This window comes from Canis lupus, chromosome 24 (assembly GCF_048164855.1).
Source record: "Canis lupus baileyi chromosome 24, mCanLup2.hap1, whole genome shotgun sequence".
NCBI classification, from domain to species: domain Eukaryota; kingdom Metazoa; phylum Chordata; class Mammalia; order Carnivora; family Canidae; genus Canis; species Canis lupus.
In genome coordinates this window covers 15,246,175-15,270,101 of record NC_132861.1, presented here as the reverse complement: position 1 = coordinate 15,270,101, position 23,927 = coordinate 15,246,175, and the positions used below count along the sequence as shown (strand labels likewise).

The following is a 23,927-nucleotide window of genomic DNA, read 5'->3' as shown; positions in this document are numbered from 1 at the left end:
TGTCTGTCTCTCTCTCTCCTTTTGTCTTTTAATATTTTGGTCTCTTCTACCATTTAAACAATAAGAACAGTTAAGAAAAAAAAAAAAAAAACGGCCTGCCTGATCCTCTCGCTGAGCTTGGCCTGTTTCTTCCCTTTGCCACTTCACCCTCATCAGCTGGTGAGCTTCTGCTTGCTGCCTCTACTTCCTCATGACCCTGAATGTGGAGGTCACCAGCTGCCATCGCAACCCAGACTCCACACCCATCCCCATCCTGATTCTCCCCTGTCCACTGGCACACAGCCTCAGCCTCTTGCCTTCTGCTTCCCCAGAGGGCACCTGGGAGGCCCTGGTTCCCCTTCCCACCTCTTCCATCACGTTCCCTCTGCCAGCCCTCCCAGCCCTGCCAGGCTGCTGGACGACGAATGACAGAACTGGCAAGAAAGCCTGCGGCCACCTAAGCATTCAACACACTCCTGTGTCTTGTTCCCAAATCTTGCTCCTCTCCTCCCTTTGTTCCTTGTTGCCCCACCTCAGGAAAACCTGTCTCTTATAAGATGACAGTTACCCCAGCTTTCTGTCTGTACTTTCCAATTGTGTGCCTGATGTCCCTAACTCTCAGCTTTGCATGTCTACACCTTTTCTTCTCTATCCCTCACCCCCTTCCAGATAACATCCTTCCTAATGTCTCTGCTTCTGTCCTTCCTCTCCTGACTCCTGTCACTGTCCCAAGCCTCTGATCATGTCGCTGGCCCCCTCCCCTCTTTGCCCTTCACAGTTGATCGGTCTCTGCACCTCGTTGACTTTCCTTCCCTCCCTGCACTGTAACCTTCAGATCCTTTAGTGCTGCCATCTTCCTGCTTTCAATCTCTCCTTTGCTGGTGCGCACAACGACAGCCATGCCTTTTCTAAGATCCCATTGTCACTCAGTTGCAGAGACTCCCTTATTTTTCTTCTAGTAACTCTACCCAGTTTTAGGCTCTCTACAGCCTGTCCCACTTTAGGGACTCCCCCAGAACCCTGCTGCCCCAGCAGTGGGGTCTCCTTCCTGGCCTTTCTTCTCTGCCTTCCTATGAATGCTTTTGTTCTTCTGGTATAAAATGCTCTCCCTCCTTCTCCCCTCCTTTCTTCTGGTTCATGTTCCTTTGTGAGTACTTTCTCCACAGGTTTTTGCTTTTCTGGTGCTATTTCTACTTCATTATTGAGATGACGAGATGAGAGTCTTAGGACAGGCTCTCTTCTGCAACTTGACAGTCCTGTACACTTTCCTGACCTGGCCTCAGACCTTCGTCTGTTTCTCCCACAGGGTCCTTAATAAATATGTTTTGTTGATGAGCAATCTAAATAGGGCAGGAAACATCCAAGGGACTGGTATTGTTGCATTTCCAACAAATGATAACTTTAAAAAGGAGGTAAATTACAATCAGTCTGCCAGTTTGATAACCATTTACTAACAATCATTTGGAATCCTGGCCGTCTCCATGGGTTTCTCCATGACAGAGGTCTTAGATTTCTATCTCTTGCTTTTTTTTTTTTTTGTTTAAGATTTTATTTATTTATTCATGAGAGACACAGAGAGAGAGGTAGAGATGTAGTCAGAGGGAGAAGCAGGCTCCATGCAGGGAGCCCAACGTGGGACTTGGTCCCGAGACTCCAGGATCACACCCTGAGCCAAAGGCAGACTGAGCCACCCAGGTGTCCCTATCTCTTGCTTTTTCTTTTGTTTAAGGACTTATTGACTCAGCCAATCAAGCAATCATTTCATGAATCCCTGGGATGGGGACGTGTTGATCTCTAAGGACCCTTTCAGCTGCACAGTAGTGATGACATTTTCTTACCACAAAGACATTACTTGATTAGCAGGCCTCTCAGAGATTTTTTTTTTCCAATTTTCTTTTTGCCATTATAGTCTTTCTTTATCCACCCTTCATGACTTTTTTTAATCCTTACTTTATGTCCAATCCAAGGATAGATAGATCTGTGCTTTCAGCCATCATATATCGTACTATACTCCTAGATAATCACCGTAGAATATAGAGCCAGTGTAGATTTTGTCTGAGTTCTGTGATAGTCCAAAGCATGATATGATAGAGCCAGCTCTTCAAGTAGAAGTAGGATCTCACCTGTTCTTTCCAGGAGTTAAACTATCCTATTGCATTGCTTTTTTAGTCTAAGCCTTTGACTTTATTTCTATATCCCTGGCAGATTTTTTTTTCAGATAAGATTTTGTGATAACAGATCAGCTCTATGGTCTAGTATCTCCCCTAACAGACTCTCATAATTAAAGTAATTTATATAAATATCGTGATTTGAGATCAACCTTTGAAATCTCATTGAGAAATAACCCCTCAATGCCTAACGGCTGCCTACTGAAATACACCATATTTGTTCCTGTGTCTGTTGCAGCAGATCTTCTAATGTCATGGTTCTGATGATTTCTGAAAGTCAGCCACTGCTGTGCACTGGCAATGTGTGCAACTCTGTTCTGAGCACGTTGGGCTGTGGTAACAGTGACTTAGGTATGTTGAGCATAGTTTCACTCATCACGTTGTCTTGTCCAGACCTGCGCATGGGTACTTTCATCTCTACAACTTCTTTTCTCATGAGGAAGTAATGAAGCAGTGATCTGCCTCCCTATGCAGAATAGACAAGGGTGTCCCTGAGGCCTCAAGTCCCCCGTAGGTGTCTTGTAACAGCATTCCACAACAGCTGTTCTGTTTTAAGGCTGAGCACACTCAACAAATTCCAGACACCCCATGGCTGCTGCAGTTGCTTAATGGTTAGCTTCGGGCTTCACTTGGTTCAGGCCTCAAGGGAACTGAGTCAAAGCTGACATGACTTACTGTTCAGGCAACAATTTCCAAAGAGAGAAAACATTTCAAATGCCAACTGACTGCTGCTTTCTTCTGAAGAAACGGACTTTAGAGGAACAGCTCTTCCAGGCAGTCACAATCTTAGTTCCATTTACTTGAACAGCATTTTAGTTTCCTGGCCCTTTCATAGTGGGGACATTTGGCTCAATGATTTTGATTTTGTGTGTGTGTGATGGTTAACTTTTAAATAACAAGCAATAAAGTAGAAAATATTATTTGGATGATAAAAGGAGCAAACAGTGTTAAGGAGTGTTTTAAAAACTAAATATCTTATTCAGGGCTTGCCTTGAACTTGAAGATATTTCTTTACCAGTAATATCCATAGATTAAATCTTTATTTAAATCTGATACATTTTAGCTGAGTATGAAAGCTTTGCAAATGTACATTAGAGCTGTTGACTTATTTATCTTCTCATTTATTTAGTTTATGTAAAAGAAAACTCTAAATACATGTTGATGTTATGATAGTAATAATTATTCCAGGTAAGTAGTTTCACAAGTTTAATGATGTGAGTTCCCAGAATAATGTAGCTAATAAAAAATATAATTATGACTATCCATGTCATATTTTAGTTTATATTCTAATCATTTCCATTTGTAAGTATACAATTCATTGACATTAGGTATATTCATCATGTTGTACAACCATCACCACTGTCCATCTCCAGAATTTTCTCACCATCCCAATCAGAAAATCTGTACATATTAAATAATAATTCTTTATTCCACCTTGTCCCCAGATCCTATTATACTTTGTGTCTCTCAGAATTTGCCTAGACTAGGCACCTCATATATAAAGTAGAATTTTACAATACTGGTCCTTTGTGTCTTACTGATGATTTCACTTAACATGTCCATCCATGTTGTAGGACGTGTCAGAATTCCTTTCCTTTTTAAGACTGAATAACATTACTCTACTGAATGGTTTGTAAAAGAGGAAACAAGTTTTCCTTGATCTTCTTAGGGTCCCTGGCTAGGTCTGAAAATTAAACTGATTAACAGGATAGAAGCATACAAATTCATTTATGTAAGTTTCATGTCACATGGGAGCAATCATAAGGCCATAAAGACCCAAAGAAATGGTTCAACCTGAGTGTTTCTCTGCTAGGTTTGGGGAAGAGTGAAAGATTAGAAAGATATGATAGGGCCCAGAGTATGAGCCAAGTGTAGTAAACTGGGGGGTGTTTAACAAGGCTGTGTGTTTGAAATCTTTGCAGCGTGTCCATGTTCCTTTACTCTGGACCTAGGGAGGACACTTCTCACATGAGAGTCCTATGACCTGCTTCAGGGGAGAAGGGTAGAAGGAGGTCAGAAAGAACCTCTCTTCTACCATTTTCTCAATCTCCTTCAGCTTAAAATATTTACTATGCCTAGATGCCATATTTTCCAGCCAGCATTTCTTGAACCCCATGACTGTATGCCACATTTTGTTTATTAACTCATCTGTAGATGAACATTGGTGTTGTTTCCACTTTGGGGCCATGGTGAATAATACTGCCATGAACACTGGTGTGCAAGTTTCTGTTTTAGTGTCAATTTATTTTGAAATGTGCTTTACTCTTTCCCTTATGATAGGAAATACTAAAGATTTCTAAAGTGGTCCAGTATTAGCCTTTTTGTTCTTTTCAAATGAAATCATCATTCAGTGGGCCTAAGCTTCCTATCTGAGGGTTTAGGTTGACTAGTTAAGAGAACTGTGTCTTCGGGCCTCATTGTAAACACCATCTCAACATGATCACAGGACCATTCTCGGCACCCAGGAATGAGTAAGTAAATACGAAGAGCAGACTAATTATCCCCCTTAGATAACACTGGGAGATTTGTGAAGGAGGTGTTTATGTCAATGTGGTGTCTTGCTTGTGGATAAAAGATTCCCCTGTTTTCTGGGAAGTTTGCCTCCCAGGCACTGTCAATCCTGAATCGTCCCGGGGCCTGGGCCCCTTGAATCACTGTGTCCAGGCTGTGATGCTGTAGACCATGTGGCCGCCAAAACGCATGCCCTGGGCTTCTGAGGTTCTGTGCAGAAATTCAGTCTTCTTGAGGCCCGACTATCACATTCCCAGCCACACGTGTGAGCCAAGCCTGAGTTAAGTGGAAAGCTAGTAGAAGGAGTTGGCAGCCTCAGATTTCTCTCCCTCTTAATTCCTGTGTTTGAAAAACATGGAATAAAACATGTTGTCTGGCCTTAGCTTGTGATTAGGTCTGTACTGGGGCCTGATGAATGTGTTTTTGGTGTTGTCTTCCAGTCAGGGAAACATACTGTTTTGCTCCCAAGGCTGAATGAAGGTGGGGGTCTTTACTCAATATCATCGAATATTAATACAGTAATAACAACTGAGCTTATAATAAAGAATTGTGACCTTTCAAATTATCTGGACTGTCTGCTGTATGTCACATTTTACCTTTCTAGAGAAGTGCTAATTCATGTTAAGTCCGCCTGAGAGATTTGTTTAATGAGCAGATTAAACGGATGATTATCCCTCTCTTCATTTTTTTTTTTTTTTTAAAGGAAGGGCTTCTTGTGATGCCCCTCCGCTATTTGGCACAGGAACACAGAGGGGTCTTTTTAAAATTACCCCTGCAGGGTCACTGGGACCCAAGCTGTTTGCTTCATTAAACCCTGGTGGCTTCCTTGGAGCCAGTCCCTTCCAAACAGCCCTGACACAATTGTATCTAAATTAGCATCTGACTGACCCTCCCCCCCAACTCTCCTTTTTTTTAAGCTCCAGCTGACAGGGATTGGCAAAAGATGTTAATTGGTTGGGCCTGGCTCTGAACAATAGACTTGCCAAGATGACAAAAGGACTAATGTTTCTTTCAATATGCACCCAGATTCACATTAAGTACCTCTTTTAATTACCAGGAATTATTGTAATGCCTGGTCAATGGAATAATTGACCCTCAACAGCTAGTGCTTATTCTGTAATAAATAATGGCACAGGCCTCGTCAGAGTAGCAGGTACTAGGGTGATTTGTAGGGACTGAAAAGGGATTTTCTCAGCCAGCGTTCTGTGATGTACCAAGACAGCCCAGTGGGAGTCTGAGACGGGACTAATTTGGGCTTACCCAGGAGGAAATGTGCTGAGAGCCATTAGAATCTATCCTCAGAAACAGAAAGGAACACATAAAGGAATGAGTTAGGAATTTGAAAGAAACTAGTTAGTAGCTTGGCAGTTTAGGACTCATGTGGTCAGTGAGAAGATCTGGGGCAAAAGGCCCCCCCACCTGGCCCAGGTAGAAACGTTCCAAAGCTTCTACACATGAAGGTTCATTTCCAGCCCATACTTCAGTCCTCCCCTCCCCCTCTTTAGAAAAAGGGACATTTGACTTCAAATGTTGGGTCAAATGAGTCCCAAAACTCGGTGTCACCTCCTTCTCTCTTATCATAAATCATAAGCTATCTTACAGGTAATTTTGTATGGTACTGAGGTTGTTAGAGAAGTGTTTTCTTTTTTTAAAAAATTAACTGTTGGGATGGGATGGGATGGGATGGAATGGCAAGGTATATACTACCTCGTAAAATCTACTTTGCAGTTTATGTCCAAATTTTAATCAAGGTTAGATTTTAAACTAGCAGCCCTTTATCCCCATCATAAATGCCCACCGGACACTACCTTGTGCTTGGTATTTCACATGGAGCTTCTGTGTAGTGATTGTAACAGCTCAATCTAAGCATGAGTGTTTGTGAGACCCCTGAAAGGCTATAGCTGGGTCCTTTCACCTGTGAGGTCAGTCAGAACCAGGTCCTCATCTTACCTGAGTTACAGTCAACCAATGTGACCTTTAAAGAAGTTCCTATGGGATCCCTGGGTGGCTCAGTGGTTTAGCACCTGCCTTTGGCCCAGGGCTTGATCCCGGAGTCCTGGGATCTATTCTCACATTGGGCTCCCTGCATGGAGCCTGCTTCTCCCTCTGCATGTGTCTCTGTCTCTCTCTCTCTCTCTCTCTCTCTCTCTCTGTGTGTCTTATGGATAAATAAATAAAGTCTTTTTAAAATTTTTTTAAAAATAAAAAAAATAAAGAAGTTCCTAAAACTTAAGTTTCAGCCTTAAAAAGGAAGTAAAATGCCTACCTCATAAATGAGCTCATCTATTATTTTATTCAATATGGCATCAGGTAAGTAGTAGCACACCCTGCGCCATCTGTTATAATTATTGTCCCAGGATTGCAACGCCAGGAAGTGATGGAGATACAGACTGTATGACTGTACTGCTGCTATTTGACTCTTTAAGCCTAAGCTTTTCCAGGATGCTCCATTGTTTGTTAAGCCATCCCTAAAGTTTCAGAGAAAATTTGACAATACTTCAAAAATGGTGAAAAATAAAATAGTAATGCTTACTTTCATCTTTAAAAACAGGAGAAGAGGGCAGCCCAGGTGGCTCAGCAGTTTAGTGCCTCCTTCAGCCCAGGGCCTGGTCCTGGAGACCCGGAATAGAGTCCCACGTCAGGCTCCCTGCATGGAGCCTGCTTCTCCCTCTGCCTGTGTCTCTGCCTCTCTCTCTCTCTCTCTCTCTCTCTCTCTCTCATAAATAAATAAATAATCTTTTAAAATAAATAAGTAAAAACAGAAGAAGAGAAAAAATGTCAAATATAATTAAAAATTCAAAAGTACATTCTCATCTTGGTCAGGAAATTATTTTCCTTTCATAAAACTGGAAATTCATTTATTTCTAACAAGTTTCTTTCTTTCTTTTTTTTTTAAGATTTTATTTATTCATGAGAGACATAGAAAGAGACAGAGACAGAGGCAGAGGGAGAAGCAGGCTCCCTGCAGGGAGCCTGATGTGGGACTCAATCCCAGGACTCCAGGATCCATGACCTGAGCCAAAGGCAGATGCTCAACCACTGAGCCACCCAAATGCTCCATCTCTAGCAAGTTTCTATCAGGGAAAGGAAAACATTGAAGCAGAGTATTAATTGCTGGTTCTCAAGGTAGCTGTATGTTTCCCATGAAGAAAAGGTACAATTTTTGAAGAGATTGCATAGGCATATGCTAATGCCTGAACATGATAGAAAGGATCTTTTAATTTCAAATGCCTCAATTAGAGGTTGATATTTGTATTCATTTGGATGTTTGATCTTCAGGTTAATAGGTTCAGTCTTTAAGAATTAAGTTTTCTTAGGTTCTGTGGATAAATATAAAAAATGACTAACAACAACAAAAGCACCTGAATTTCTTGAAGTGACTTGAGTTGGGGAGATGATGTAGAGTACCAAGTCTTTCTGAGATTCTCTATGAGAAACCTTGGTTTTTCTCATGGAGAGCAGACTCTTGGGTGGAAAACATTCTGACTGTTCAGCAAAATCCAAAGTTCTGGTCCAGCTTTATTCAGCAGTTCTGAGTCCTTGGGCAGTTTAGCCAGTCACCCAGGCTCTGTTTCCTCAACTGTAAAATGAAGGGATAGAACAAGATGACCTCCTAAAACTCAAGTTGATGTATAAAGTAAATATCACAGCACCAGACCAAAAGACATTCCAGTCATCATCTCACTTGACATTTATGCTAGTATATATTCATGGTCACCTTCTACTTCTTAAAACTCTTTTCTCTTGACACCCAAGTTATGTCTCTTGCCTAACTTCCTATCCATGTCTTTCCACCTCATTTGCTGGTTCTTCTTTTCCTTTCTGGCCATTATGTGTGGTGTTTTAGTTCAGTTGCATCCTTCATGGGCTTCTTATCACTTCCTGTGACCATTTCTTCAATTGCTGTGCTCCAACCAAATATAAATATTTACATTGCAAATGTAAATCCCCAACCCTTACCTCTTCATGGGTACCAGGCTTACATTTTTAAGGACTTCTCACACTTGCCCTCTATGTGTTCATATGGTCACCTAAGATTCAACATACTCAAAAATCAAACTCATGGCTTACAACCTCTGTGCTTAACACATCATTATTCATCTCTGTGTTTAAACATGGAACATGGGATTTTTCATATACTCTTGCTACTCCCTGACCTACACATCCATCTTTTCCCAATCCCATGCTTCTCTTCACCAACATGTCTTGCAAATCCACCTCTCTTCACATTCTCAACTACTATCATGATGATTGTCCCCCTCATCACCTTCTGTTCAACTCTAGCAGTTACTCAGGATGATCCCCATGTCATAACCTCCTTTACTCCATGCTTTACCCTGGAATGCAAACTTGTCACTGCTTAGAAACTTGTTAATAAGGGTCACAGTTATCTACAGGTTGATCTAAGACTCCTTGGAAGGATTTCCAGGAGCCTCACAGTGGAGCCCTTCTGTACCCTGTTTACTACCTCTTTTTCTCACTATACCCTGTGTAGAAACATGCTATGCATTTCCAAGCTTTGGATTATGCTATTTTCCCTATGGAGTGCCTGTCTTCCTCTTCCCTCAATTGCTAAGGTTTGGCTCACCTTTCAAGGTCCAAACCCTTATCATTAGTGTTTTACCATGACAGGAATTTCTACCTGGGTGGAGTTTTCCAGACTTCCCAGCAAAATTCAGCTTTTTCTCTATGCCAACCCATAGCTCGTAAGTGTTTTTGCTGGAAGAATGTCTGTTATGCGTTGTTATCATTAAGAGGTTGTGTATCAGGGTCTAACCAGGAATACAGAAGCCAGGCTAATTATTTAAAATAGCATATTTTAATTCAAAGAATTGATTGTGGAAGTAATATAGGGTCTGAGAGAGAACCCAGAGGTGAACCACAATAGAAAGTCCCTACCACCGTAGGCTGGAAGACCAAAGGGAAGAGGCCATTAGTATCAGCTTAGGAGCTGGGTCACTCTGCAGAGGGGGATTCCTGATGGGTCTGTCCAGCTGGAGCCATATTCCCAGTGGAAGCATGGCCACTTCTGGAGACCTTCAGGCAGAGAAGAGAAACCCTGACTTATCTATCCCTTCTTCCCACTCTCCGATCTCTTGCCAGAAGCTCCCATTGCAGAACCCAGTTGGAGCTACCAGAACTTGCAGCCTGCAGGGGTCAGGCCTGTGAAAGACAGCAAAGCAAGGCTGTGCAGAGGGGTTTAAGTACAGGAGAGACCAAACACAGGCACAGGTTGTATTTTGTCTCCTTAACATATATAAAGTTGCTTAAAAACAGATTTCAGTTGACTTGCTTTTGTAACCCTAGTGCCTAGCACGAAGAAAGGTTTAATAAATATTTAGTGAATCAAAGTGAACTCTACAGTTTCCTTCCAAGACTAAAATTATGCTTTCACTACCAGTGTATTACCTCCATTTATCATAATGTTGAAACAAAAACATGAAATATTTCCATGAAATTTTTCTTTATAAAATCATAGGTTTTGTGTAATTATTTACTTAAACCCAGGCTTTAGTTCAATCTCAACTCTGTTCCTTTATTAACATTAAGCCCATGCTATTTATCAGCTCTGGGTTGGTTCTGAAAACTTTTCCACCAACTGTGAGTCAGATTAAAATACAGGAAGGGAAATGGAGACATTGATTTAATAAATGCTAACAATGTGAGAGAAAAAGAAAAAAATGTTGTTGTGGGCAATTTTCACATAACTCATCCTAAATATGCCTTTGAACAGGCTCCTACACTGGTCTATGGCCAGGCTCCCCTGTACCCCTCAGGATAGAGCTTCAAGAGGAGTGTAGCATCCTCACGGAGGGAGGTGGAAGGCTGGCTGGCCAGTCCCAGCGTCCCTTTTTAAGTTGTCTTGCTTTCCCTCAGAGAGTCATTCCAAAGAAGAAAGGCCATCACCACAGCACCTGTGGCTGTGGCATTCAGACGCATGTGCCTTCAGAGGTCACACTCCTGCTTAAGAAGCAGCTTCCAGTGTTACTCTTCTGGTGACTCCTGCCTGCTACAAAATCCTATTGATTGGATGGGCTGGACATAGGGTTAGAACTTCAAATGTGTTGCAGGATCGAATATTCGAGGCATATGGCCAAGCAGGGTCAGAGGACATCTTAGTGAACATCCCAAGCCCTTTGTTTCCACAGGAGGAAATGGAAGCTCAGGAGAGGTGAGGGTTACTCACAGCCCATAACTTGATGCAGCATACCAGGCCTGGAAGAGAGCTCATGCCATACCTTGCCCATGGTTGTTTTTCTTTTGCCACACAAGCTTCAGAAGTTGTGTGAAACCCTCACCTTGAACAGAATGTTGCAGTGTTGTCACTGTCCATGTTAGTGAATTAATTTGCTTTTCTCCTTTGTATGTGTCTCCCCTTATTTCTAATCGAGTTGTTTTCTGTCCCTTTTATTAGCTTATTTTAGTTTTGGACTCTGAGACCATATATTGAACACTTGCTGGGCTCCAATGTTCTGTGTCTGTGTTTCCTGTTTTGTTTTGTTTTGTTTTGTTTTGTTTTTCCCAGCACCATGTCCTTCCCTTTCAGTCCAGTTGCTCTCATCCCCAATTCCTTAAATCCCACACTCCCTCTGACTCCTTACTGCACGAACAGGCTACTAAGCTCAGAAGGGTTGCATCTAGCCACCCTGCCTGGTAGCAACCTCTACATGTAGGTGGAATTTGTGTGTCTTTGAGATTGTCATCCAATTCAACTCTTGGCCAAGAGCAGTGGTCTCCTCTGTCCCAGGAGCAGTATGGGTGGAATTCACCAAAGCTGAGCCCAAATGTTTAACATGACGACATTATAATATCCTTATTTTCTTCCTTCCAGTTTCTTCCCCTCCTTTCCTTTCTTCCCCATGTAAAGATTTCTAAACCTGCCGAGAAACAACTTTAATTCTACAGGTTACATTAGTAGATGTCTAATTCAAGCCAAATACTATACTAGTTGTTTTACATTGATTGTATCTGTTCCTTACAGTAACCCTGAAGTGCCAGTTTTAATTTCTGGACTTTATGAAGAAATTGAGAGAGTGATTAAGTAATTTACCCAGTATCACAGAGATGTTAGATGCACAGCTCTGGTTCAGTCCCAGATCTGACTGACTTCAGACCTGCTCATGACCACACTATGTTATCACTATACAGTGTTATGATACATATGATTAACTGGTAACTATACCAATCAGAATTCATATAAATCACCATAATTTCAGGAACAATCCCTAATTAATGTTGACATCAATTATTTGCTAGAAAATTCTATCTTGGCAAAGCTTAAAAACAGCATGGCTTCTACTGTGCTGGCAAGTATTTAAAGAAACCTGTATTCCGCCCCACACCCCACCCCATAAGTATAAAAATAATTTCTTCATAATGGAGTGTATTTTTGTAAAATGTTAGTTGATATTTCATAACAATGGACTGTAACAGAATAAGATAACTTATTTAATTCTAAAATCTCTTAAATATCACAGGATACATTTTTAATCTTTGAGTATTAGAGGCCCCCCAAAAATTGTGGACCATGAAGAAAGAAGATGAGAGAAAATAAGAAAAGGCGGATGTTTAAAGAGAATAATTATCTGTAGAAGGACATATGTTTTTAGATTCAGTGAATTCATCTTTTATGAAGTGGAAATCCTGGCCAAACCACATAAATGAAGTTGAACTGACTGCCAGATAAGGAGCGTTTTAGAAATGAAAAGTCACTGGTAGAGCCTGAAGGATAGGTTTCCCAATACATTCCGATAAAAACAAAATACTTCAAGATGCTAGAGGTACATGAGTGATAGATAAGAGGTTTTCTTGGGAAGAACATCAATCACTAAAATAGGAGGGAGAGAAATTTGTAACAGGAAATGAAGAAGCCAAAATGTTATATTTGTTGATTGGACTATGTATCCTTCCAGCTATGTGATGTTCCAATTACAAAGTTACTTTGTGGGTGACTACATTGTTGCACAAAGAGCAAGATCCACTGGAGAAAAAGACCAAGGTTGTGTAGACCCTTCAACAGAGTGAAAACTCTGTCTGTGGCATCAAAGGGAAACCTAAAAAGAACCTCCTCTCATATCAGAAGGAAACGTTTACATGATAAAATATTACAATGGCGTATTTTAAAGATTTGTTCTAATTTGTGGAAGTTTGAGTCCTCAACTCCCCTAAAATTGATGAATCAGTACCGAGAAGATTTGGGCACAGTGAAAGCAAGGATAGCATGAATTCCTATATCACGATTGGCACTTGTTTCCTATTAATTCCAGCAGCCTGTCGCTGGACATTTCATTTCACTTTGGATCCCACTTGTAACCTGATGTTAGGGGCTACTGTATTTGTTACTGAGATGATTTTAAATTAACTTCTCCTGTTATCATCTTAAAAGAATTATTTAAGAAAGCAAATTGCTATCTAGGGTTTGGCACTAGAAAGGAAGTTAAGCAGCAGGAAGAAGAGATTTAAAATACTATTCCTTTTAGGCAGGGATATTAATACATATGAATCCTGAAAGTCAGTATGGGTACCTGTGTTGATTGAGACTTTATTGAATTGGAGGACAGAGCTGGTTAAGATCGGAAATAATGATTTTGCTTTTTAAAACTGGACTAAGTGCTGCCTGGAAAGTAAATGAAATTCACATTTAAAGAAATGTATATTTTTCCAGATAATGAAGCCATTCGTGTTTTAAAGTATTCTCTTCCAAAACTATACATTGTCCTTTTTACTGGAAATGTTCAGGTGAGCTCATAGTCAGGACTTAGATGTAGGGACAAAAAACAACACACAAAAAGATCTTGGCTAAGGCATTCAGCATTATGGCAAATGACTCATTCTCCTTTTTTTGATTCCTTGTATTTGATCCTTGAGCTAAGGGGTAGACAAAAAGAGCTTGTGAATACTTTTCAAGAGTAAACTATAGGATCTGAGACTATAGGCACATCATGACATCTAGCTCTTGCTAAATACTCTGAAAGTAATATTTGATGAACGCTGTACATACACACACCCTTTAGTAAAGGACAGGAAAGCTAGAGCTGGTCCATTTCTTGAGAGTATTAATATCTTTACAGGTATTCATAAAAGGCAGCCATCCCCATGAGATTGGCTTCCTGTATCCCCAGGAAGTCTTGCCTGTTGGTCTGACACTAGAAATAGCTTGAGGACTTAGACCTTTGCCCACAATTAAAATGATGTCCTAAAATGCACTTTATTTATTTTTTTTTTAAGATTTTATTTATTTATTCATGAGAGACAGAGACACAGGCAGAGGGAGAAGCAGGCTCCATGCAGGGAGCCCAACATGGGACTTGATCCCGGGACTCCAGGATCAGGCCCCAGGCCAAAGGCAGGCGCCAAACCACTGAGCCACCCAGGGATCCCCTAGAATGCACTTTAATAAACATTTATTGCATATCTACTATTTGCAAAGCTCTGTGCTTACAATTTAACTGACCAAGGGTTAATTTTTAAATGTAAAACTTTATTTGGTTATTATTGTGACTATTATCTTGATCACAAACTTCTTAGTATGCTTTAAATTTCAGTTTTAAAATATTTTTCTTTCAAATACTTAAATGTACTTGTTATAATATGTATATCACATATTATAAAAATTACCTAAAGCCATTGGCCAGGAATAACAACTTTTAACATTTGAGGTTGGCGTGATTGGGTGTACCACCTCCTTTTTAACTATATTCTGATCATTATACCCAGGAGATTTGAGATATTTAGATTTTATTTTTGTTTTAGGATATAAAAAATAATAATATATTTCTGTACTGAGAAAAATGGTCCAGTAGAGAGGTGCATTCTCTAAGCTCTAAGTTAGAAAGTGCAGTAAAATGGGTAGCCAGCCCTCTGGATTCTCTATCCCTACCCCTGCTATAGTCCTAATAGACCCCATGCTGTTAGAGGAAATTCGCCTTATTCAACTTTCAATTTAGCCCTTAACCTGTCACATCAGCCTACTCCTCTCATCATTCCTGTGAAACTATTCTCACCAAAGTTTGGAGCCAGTTCTTAATTACAATTTCAAAGAACATTTTCCCTTTCTTATAGACCTCTCTATAGTTTGTTGGGTTTTCTTTTTAAAACTCCTTTCTTTTGGGCTGCCTGGGTGGCTCAGTTGGTTAAGCATCTGACTCTTGATTTCAACTCAGGTTATGATCTCAGGGTTGTGAGATCAAGCCCCGGTGTCAGGCCCATGCTGATCATGAAGCCTGCTTAAGATTCTCTCACTCACTCTCCCTCTGCCCCTCCTGTCTGCCCCCTCCCCACACTTATGTGTGTGCACACATGCTCTCTCTCTCAAAATAATAATAATAATAATAATAAATAATAGAATAAAATATTAAAATAAAATAAAATTCACTTTTTTTTTTTTCCTTTAGAACCATTTTCTCTGGAACTCTGTCTATACTTCAGCTAAGCCTTTGCTTCTTCATTCTAGACTTCCTTTCCCCCTTGGTAACTTATGTGCTAAAGTTCCCCAAAGTTCTGTCCTTAGCCACTGGCTCATTCTTAAATGGTCTTATCTACTCATCTCATTTCCTCGAACATCTCACATAATACTTATGTGTTTAGGAGCTCCAAGTCTAAATCTCTGAAAGGTTAAATCACTGATCTAAGTGCCAGACTCTGGGACCCAGAGTCTTCCAGACTTCCCAACTTGGATGACACACCCATACATCCTGAGTTTCGCATGTATGAGACATCTTCATGTTCCCCTGCACACCCCCTCACCTGTCTGTGTTTCTGTCTCTGTAAATGGCACCACCATCTACCAGCTCACATAGCTAGAGACCAGAATCCTCCCTTTTGTCAGGCTCCTCAATCACCAAGTATGGTAATTCCACTTCTGAAACTTGGCCAAGTCTCCCTGCATTCTATTCTGCATGGCCTCATTGGAATCTCACCATCTCTGGCCAATTTGGCCATAGGAGTCCCCGTTCTACAGCTTGGTCACTGGCTCTTCTGAATATTCCTGAATATTCCCAACATTTTCTTATTTTACTTCTACTTATTTCTGCTCAGAACAAAACTATAAGGATCCAGAGGACAGAAACTCTGTGTCTTTCTCTTATATTCCAAGAAGTAACTCTATCCTGTTTTCACTCTCCACATACACCTAAAAGCAATATCTAATGAATAAGATCTAACAAAACTTAACAGAAAGGCTAAAAGACTTTGACTCCAACAGAATAAGCTAGTGTGAGCTTTTTCATGCTTTGAGCTTTTTTCCCCTTTAAAATGTGTAAAAGATTATCAGATATTTGAAAAAAACTGAACTGAAGGCAATTTCATATTTATGTGTTCCGTTTAATTTATTTACCTGTAAAATCTTGTGCTGGCATGAAAGATTTTATTTATTTATTCATGAGAGACAGAAAGGTGTAGAGACATAGGCAGAGGGAGAAACAGGCTCCTTGCAGGGAACCCGATGTGCGACTTGATCCCAGGACCCAGGATCATGACCCAAACCAAACGTAGATGCTCAACCACTGAGCCACCCAGGCACCCTTGGTGTGAAAGATTTAAGCCTAAAAGCCAAGATATGCTATTTTGATTGATTATATATCAAAGAACAGTATAATATTTACAGTTCGAAGTATAGTTTTGGTGTTTATTTGATCAAATGTGTGTAAAAGCAAAAAGTATATTGTAACACTTCTAAGCTAGAAATAAGTTAATAAATTAAATAATTTTTAAAGGATTTATTTATTTATTTGAGAGAGAGAATGCATGAATGGAGGGAGGAGCAGAGGGAGAGAATTACCAAGCAGACTATACTGAGTATAGACTGTGATGCTGGGCTTAGGCTCATGACCCTGAGATCATGACTTGAGCCAAAACCAAGAGTTGGACACCCAACCAATTGGCCACCCAAGTGCCCTAATAAATTAAATAATTTATTGAGGAAAGAATATATTTCCTTCTGCAATTTAATTTCTTAATGCTTTTGAAATCTAAGAAGAGTGACACTTGTCAAGTTCGGAGAGTAAGAATCAACTACATTTAATTTTGAAGAGTAGGAATTAGTTGCATTTTCAGAGTTGTAGAATATACTAGGAAAATCCTGGCACAGCAATTGCATATATGATATAAAACAGGAAAGTAGAAGTGTGCCACATGATCAATAAGAGTTCTTCAACTCTAAAATTCTAATGGGTCCATCATCCTAATCAGTAACATGCAATTTTTTTAAAATCTCAATTCATTGTGCTCCTTAAGAGTTTTTATTCTAAGCATTAAGAATGTTATTCTAGGGGCAGCCCCGGTGGCTCAGCGGTTTAGCGCCACCTAGGGCATGATCCTGGAGACCCAGGATCGAGTCCTGTGTCAGGCTCCATGCAGGAGCCTGTGTCTCTGTGTGTCTCTCATGAATAAATAAATAAAATCTTAAAAAAAAAAAAAAAAAGAATTTTATTCTAGCATTCAGAATCTGGGTATCTCAAGCGAGCCTGAGAAGGGTCGCCAAGTGATTTGTAGGAGTTTAGAATAAAGGGATAATTTTACAAGAATAAGTCTGATTGGTCTTATTATTGCAGCATTGTTTCAGGCACTAATAGCGGCTGGTGACAGGATGACAGGATGATGAGATCTTTAGATTCTGAAGTTTCAGTGAACCACCAATAGAAGGAAATAAGTTGACAACTATCACATTATGGAATTGCAACTATTCCCAAAGGTGACAGAAAGGAGCATGTGTTTCCAGTCAGTGGGCAGGGCAGTTGGTTTCCTGTAGGCAGCTGCTTGCTCTGTCCATGGAAGGCCACCAAGTGTTCAGAGGTTATAAATAAGCAATTATTGGAGCCCCTTCAGAAAGCATTAAGAAGGTTAGCAACTCCTCATATTCTTTTTTTGGCCTGCTATTAGAATTGATATGCCACGTCTAATATGCCTGCATGTGTCCAAATATCCCTGACTGGGGTGTGGTTTCCCAAAAAGGGGGAGGTTTGGTCTGCTACACACATTTGCTGCTCATCTGTTCGCATCATAGGCAACTGCCCGCCAGCCGCACTTTCCGACTGTGACATGCACTAATTCTAATCCTTGTAACCTCATTCCCATAATTGTACACAGAGCCTTGCCTGTTAGAAAGCTCCGGGAACGCCTTCTTTTATAGGGAACCAGTCTTGGGCTCTATGCCGTGTTGGTCTAGATCTGAACTGGAATCTCTTCGTTTTATTATCAACTTGAAGGGAAAGGACAGGTGGGGTTAAACAGATCCAGACTCAACTACCCTGTTTACTTTAGAAAGCAAGGGAACAACCTAGAAACACATGTCTTGGTAGGAACACAGAGTAAAAAGTAATGCCCCTCCTTACATCAGAAAAGGTTGAGCAGTTATCATATTTGGCTGAATAGTATAGTAAAGTTTTCCCATAACCAGATCCACCAGCACAGCCCTGCCAAGAGAAGCAGTGGTGTTCTTGCCAGCTCATGGAGTCTTCTAAAATAGTATTTTATTAAAGTCTTTTATTTCACTTGCTGTGAACGTTTATTCTGTTTGCCTACTATAAGCCAGAGCTTCGCTAGGTGCTGCAGGCAGCAAGGGTAAGCCATGGTCTGCAGCCACTGGGGGCTAGTCCAAGCCCTAAAGAGCATGGAATGCACAATGCATGAAATCTTTTTCTGCTTTTTACCATTACCATTTTTAAGTTAAGAAAAAGGACTCTCAATGTTGATGTACGTCCAGACAACGTTTATTTTAGGAAAATGATTGAGACTGAAGTCCCAGTGATCAGGTCCAGATTCCATCCTACCATCTGCTAATATGGTAGCCTGAGATAACACAACCTCTAGCCTGAACTTTCCTTCAGGGGATGATCCTAAGTCCCCTGGTCCCTAGAAGCTACCATACTAATGACGATGGTGTTCCTGTGCTGTACTCTCATTAATGGCGCTGCCCACAACCACGATAGAGTATTTCCTGAGGGCTTTAATCTTCGTTTTTCTGTACACAGAGGGTTGGACGGTGTAAATCCCCTCTGGTTTTCTTTCTCTAAAAATATCATCTAGTCATGATTATGTAATTTTAGCATTTACCGTGAAGTTGTTCTCTGGCTGCGTAAAACACTATAGAAATTGTTGGTATAGTTTCAGTGTCTGGCTTTTTAATTGATGGATTTGTGTCACTGTCAAAGGGTACTTCTTTTCCAAATAGCTGACATGGACAGGAGAAATAAATACTAGCTAGTAAGGTGCCCTTTAACTTACTTTCCCTTGTCTTTGCAAGACTCAGGTGATAATGCTGATAATATGTACATCCCATAAAATAGTTTCTATCTACCCTCTCTTCCCTGTTTGCTGTGCCTTTCCTCCCATCCAGAACACAGTGACTGAAGGCCTGGTAAAAGCCATTAAACTCTGAACAATTGACCATCTATTAATATCTGTACTCGTTTCGTAGGGCTGCTCTAAGAAAATACCAAAAACTGGATAGCTTAACAAAATTTGTCTCCCAGAGCTGGAGTCTGGAAGTCTGAGATAAAGATGTTGGGTGGGTGGGTTCCTTCTGAGAGCTGTGAAAGAGAATATTTCCATGTGTCTGCCTCCTAGCAGTATCTGACAATCTTTGATTTTCCTTGGCTTGCCCAAGCATCACCCTGATCCCTGCCTTCATGTTCACATGGTGTTCTCCCTGTATTCATGTCTGTGACCAAATTTTTCCTTTTGTGACCAGTCACTGGATTAAGGGCTCACCTTAATGACCTCATCCTAAGTAATTATATCTGCAGTGAACCTATTTCCAAATAAAGTCACATTCTGAGGTAGTAGGTTTTAGGACTTTAACTTAAGAATTTGGGGAGGGAGATAACTCAACCTATAACAGTATCATAAATTGATCTTTCATTGAAGTATTTTGGGTTCCTATGATATATAATTCTCACTAAGAGCTAAGCAGGTAAAGACTGGATTGCACTTGTTTTGTAAATTGTTTAGCTTTCTGTAGCCCAGATGACAGGAGAATCATCTATCATCTAGATTTGGGGAGTCACAAGGACTTTCAAATGCTTGCTGTTTTTACTAAATTCAGGTGGAAAAAAATAACAGGTCTCATTTCTGTCAGGCTTTGAGCTTGGTGCTGAGAATATAAAAATGTGTGGCTATTGTCCTCAAAGGTTTAGTGAAGAAAGCAACTAGTACAATATGTTCTGTGTAATGAATGATGTATGGACTCAAGCTACAAAAGGACAAGATCAGCTTTGAGGTGGAGTCAAAAAAAAAAAAAAAACTGTGGGGACTCCTTAGGGATAATCATGACTCCCCTCAACATGTTCCTGAAGAAAAATAGAGATCCCTCCCACCCCTGACCCCTTACCCCCACCCCTCCCACACCCCACACCCCCACACTCAACCACCATTTAAGAAGTGGGAAAGCATTTCAGTGGGAAAGAACTGTTCTGATAAGATATGGGAAGGAGTGGCTTATAGCAAGATAACGAATGGACTCAAAAAGAAAAATGTGGAATTGAGCTTGGGACAAAACAGTGGCTTAGGACAAGAAGAGAAATACCTTGTATCTAAGATTAAAATGAAAATAGTTAATATGGGTGTGGTTACAGATACATTTAACAGTGTAAAAAAGATTTAGAGTTGAAGATTTCAAGCTAAAATGTTCCATTGTTACAGGAAATTTCCATGGTTAAATCATCTTTCTTAAATGTAAATTGGAGTGTGTCATTTTGCTGCTTAAAACCCCGTAATAGCTTCATCTTGACATTTTGATATAGTCCAGGATACTTAACAAGATTTAAAGACCCTCCACAATCTAATTTCTCTTTGCGTCAGCTCTCCCTTGCTCTTTCTGCTCCGCCATATTAGCTCCTGGAATGTTCCAGCTTTCTCCAGCATCTGGGCCTCTGCCCAGGCCTGGAACAGGGCCGTCTGTTCCTTCCAGTGGCATGCCCCACCACCGGCCTGTTACCTGATCCATTCCTCCTCCTTCAAGCTTTTCCAAAAAGTGGGTCATTCGGGGTGGGGGTGGGAGGTTGGGGGGTGAGGTAGTTTCTGAGGGCTCCCTACTCCTGCCGCAGCTGCCATCACCCCACAGCGCATGCTGTTGTCTACTCTGTTCCTTCTGTGGCACTTATTTCCTGAATATCTTTCTTTTTCAATAGACAGGAGGCTCTGGAGGGCATAAACTGTGTCTCCCTTATAGTCTACAATATTTCTGGCATACAATACTATGTCTGGCATATGGCAGGTGTTCAGTGAGTGTTTTGCTAAATGAATGAATGAGAAACATGTAATTGATGGATCATGTCTCAGAAACAAGTTCAAAGTTAGAAAATAAAAATATTTATTACCAGTCACAAAAAAAAAAAAAAAAAGTTAAATTTTAAATTCTTGCAAAACTAATGCAGTTTGAGAATGCCTGGGTGGCTCAGTGGTTGAGTGTCTGCCTTTGGCTCAGGTCATGATCCCGGGGTCCTGCGATTGAGTCCCACATCAGGTTCCTTACAGGGAGCCTACTTCTCCCTCTGCCTGTGTCTCTGCCTCTCTCTCTGTCTCTCATGAATAAATAAATAAAATCTTTTTTAAAAAAAACTGATACAGTTCATATTTAGTTAACTCTCAGAAATATTTGAAAGAGTAAACCAGTAAGCTGAAAGATGAGGTGGTCTGCACCTGCCTTGAAGCCAGGAAGCCATAGAGGACCACAGAATAGCAGCAGATGTGTGCTCCCTAGACTCTCCAGGCTTCCTTCTTCTCCTCTCCCATCTCTCCTCTGTGTGCATATTTTGTATTTTCTCTTCCTCCTGCTCTCTCTCCACTCTTTCATCCTCTTCCCTTTCCTGGGGGTCCGCTACACAGTTTGTTCTCATGCACGTGCATAAACCCCACTTCAGTATTACTTCCACCACCCCAAATGTGTGGTGGTCCTTGTGCTGGGGAATCCTATAGGCCCCCTGTACTACTCAACACATTGGGAAAAGCATTTAATTAAAAAAAAAAAAAAACGTTAGAATTCTGCATTTTATCACCTTTGTTGGATGAATTTTAATGGTTCCATTTCAGAAATGACTTAGTGTTTGGTTTTTCTCTTTAAAAAACAAAGACAAAACAAAACAGAAATCTTGACTTTTGCAGAACCTGAATCATTCTCAATCCCAAAATAGGCTGGTAGCTGTCTCTGTCAGCGTTCTCAACTGTTTTTGTCATAATGCCAGTTAGTATCTCTCCAACTGTGGGGCTGCTCTTGTGCCAGCAGAATCGGGAAAGAAATAATATCCTGCACACTGTGGTACACGGGTTCATGTTGAGAAATGTGTATCTTGGCACTGGAAGATTTAAAAGGCTTGAATATTCATAAGGCTTCTTATCTAAGCCACTCACTGGTTATTAGTGCTTCACATTAAATTGAAGATATGTAAATCCTCATGGTATATCCGGGCTGAATAAATCTGAACCTTTGAGAACGAAACAGCGCATGGAGTTTCCAGGAGGCGTCTGTTCACTCTTCTGGGTGGTGCCTTCACGTAACAGCTCCTCTTACTCCGGCTGCCTTCCATCACGGAGTGTGGCAAGAGCCCAGATAAAATTGTGATCACTTCGTCTCCAGAACTATATTTCAATCTAGCTTTATATGTACACCATGTCTCTTCTTTTGCTTCAGACCTTTTACGTGGATGAAGAAGACTTTGAAGGCAGAACACCCACATTTGGTATCACTGCATTCGTTTTTCTTACATTTTGGCTTCACTTATGGTGCTTTTAATATTCATGAAGTCTTGAAAAAATAAACATCCTAAGCTATTTCCTCTGAATGGAAATGTTATGGTTTCAAACCCCAGAGAAAACAATTGGTGAGTTCTACAAGGCCACATTTTCTCTGCGTCAGTTAGAAAGGAGCTCCAGCTTGGCGGAGGTAACAACCTGCCCAACACTTCCGGGCTTCCCAGAGCAGATGGCCCGGGGGCCTGCTTGAAAGATGAGGCAAAGAGTCAGCAGACGTGCATTATTTAAAGGTTCCCTTTGGAATAGGAGATATTAGAATCCTTTCAATTGACTCAAAATTACATCATTTCCGTCTTTTAAGAATGTAAAAGAATTATTTATTCCATCTACTTCTCTGTTCAAATGAAAACATTGACCGTTTTCCTCTGTTTTCTCTCCCTACTTTACATTAGGCCCATACTGATTGGTATTTATTTCCTTCTCTAGTAAAGGGGCTCAACCAGTCCCTTAAATATTTTCAGGAATTTTAAATTCTTGCAAACAGGGCAAGAACTGCCCACAAAGTTAAGAGCCAACCTTTTAAGAAAAAACAAAGTGATTGTTCTTAATAATAAAAAGAAAACTGATATCCAGCAGCCGCGTTTCGGTGAGACAACATCGTTCTAGGCTTTGTGTGCTAGAGCTGGGCAGCTCCTGGGGATTCCCCATTTGGCCAACTCTCTGTTTTTTTACCACAGGTGAGATTCCCAAGTCAGCAGTTCTCTTCCAACTGTGTAACCCTACTCTTCCTCCCTCCCTCGTGCTCGCTGACAGGACAGTCCCATGTCCCACGGTGATGACCCACCCATCTCACCCACGCCAGGTGCATTGTTCCCTGTCTCAGGACACCTCTGTATCCCCTGTCTTCTCCTTCCTTCTCGGGAACTACACTTTCTCTTTGTGTGTAGGATAACTACCTCTTGCCCAGATCATATTCTGCATCTCTCTTGGTAATTTCAGATGCCATTAACAAACCTTTCATTTCTACCACTTCCCACTAACGGTGCTGAAAAGACAAATGTTTGAGTCCCCAGCCTCCTTTATACTGCTACATGGCCACGTGAGCCAGAAATGGCCAGCAAGCACTAGGGTGACTTGACCACAGGCTTCCTTCGTGAGAGTGGAGCTGGGTGGGGCTACCTTCTCTTCCTTCCTTGAAGGCAGCTAGAAAGTCTTGCCACAGCAGCCACATTGGGACAGTGAAACCAAAAGCAAGAGGACAGAAAGCCAACACTAAGGGTGGTACTACTACAGGGTGGAAAAAGCCTGGGAACCTGACAGCACAAAGGAGCAAGTACCTACTTCCAGAATTATTTTGGGAGAATAGTCGCAACTGTTTTTGTTGTTTGAGCACTGTTTGTGGAATTTTTAGTTATGCATGGATAACTTAGCGGGTACCCCCTTCTCCTCAAAACAAAGCAAGTATAAAAACCTGGCCTAATCCCGGGACTTCATGTACATTTCTAATTTTTCTATGTTTACTAGCTATTTCCCTAACGTGAGCTCGCCAAACACCTTCCCCATCCTTGGTTTTCCCCTTAC

The 23,927-nt window shown here is 40.9% G+C and overlaps 1 protein-coding gene and 1 long non-coding RNA gene across 17 annotated transcripts in view; one reads left to right on the top strand and one right to left on the bottom strand.

Moving 5' to 3' along the window:
- The window catches only part of LOC140615803 (phospholipid-transporting ATPase IB), a 570,784-nt gene that overhangs the window by 460,736 nt on the left and 86,121 nt on the right, over positions 1–23,927 (top strand). The window contains exon 34 of one of the 15 annotated variants that reach the window (XM_072795751.1): positions 22,285–22,401. The exons of the other annotated variants lie outside the window; for them this stretch is intronic. Within the exon in view, the coding sequence (XP_072651852.1) occupies positions 22,285–22,386 (102 nt within the window). The 3' untranslated portion in view covers positions 22,387–22,401. Of the gene's footprint in view, positions 1–22,284; positions 22,402–23,927 lie in introns of those variants that run through there. 15 annotated transcript variants of the gene reach the window in all.
- LOC140615806 (uncharacterized) overlaps positions 1–23,927 on the bottom strand; it is a 44,508-nt gene that overhangs the window by 5,538 nt on the left and 15,043 nt on the right. The window contains exon 3 of one of the 2 annotated variants that reach the window (XR_012016290.1): positions 8,021–8,238. This is a non-coding gene — a long non-coding RNA (uncharacterized lncRNA). Of the gene's footprint in view, positions 1–7,811; positions 8,239–23,927 lie in introns of those variants that run through there. The other variant, XR_012016289.1, reaches the window with a different exon arrangement.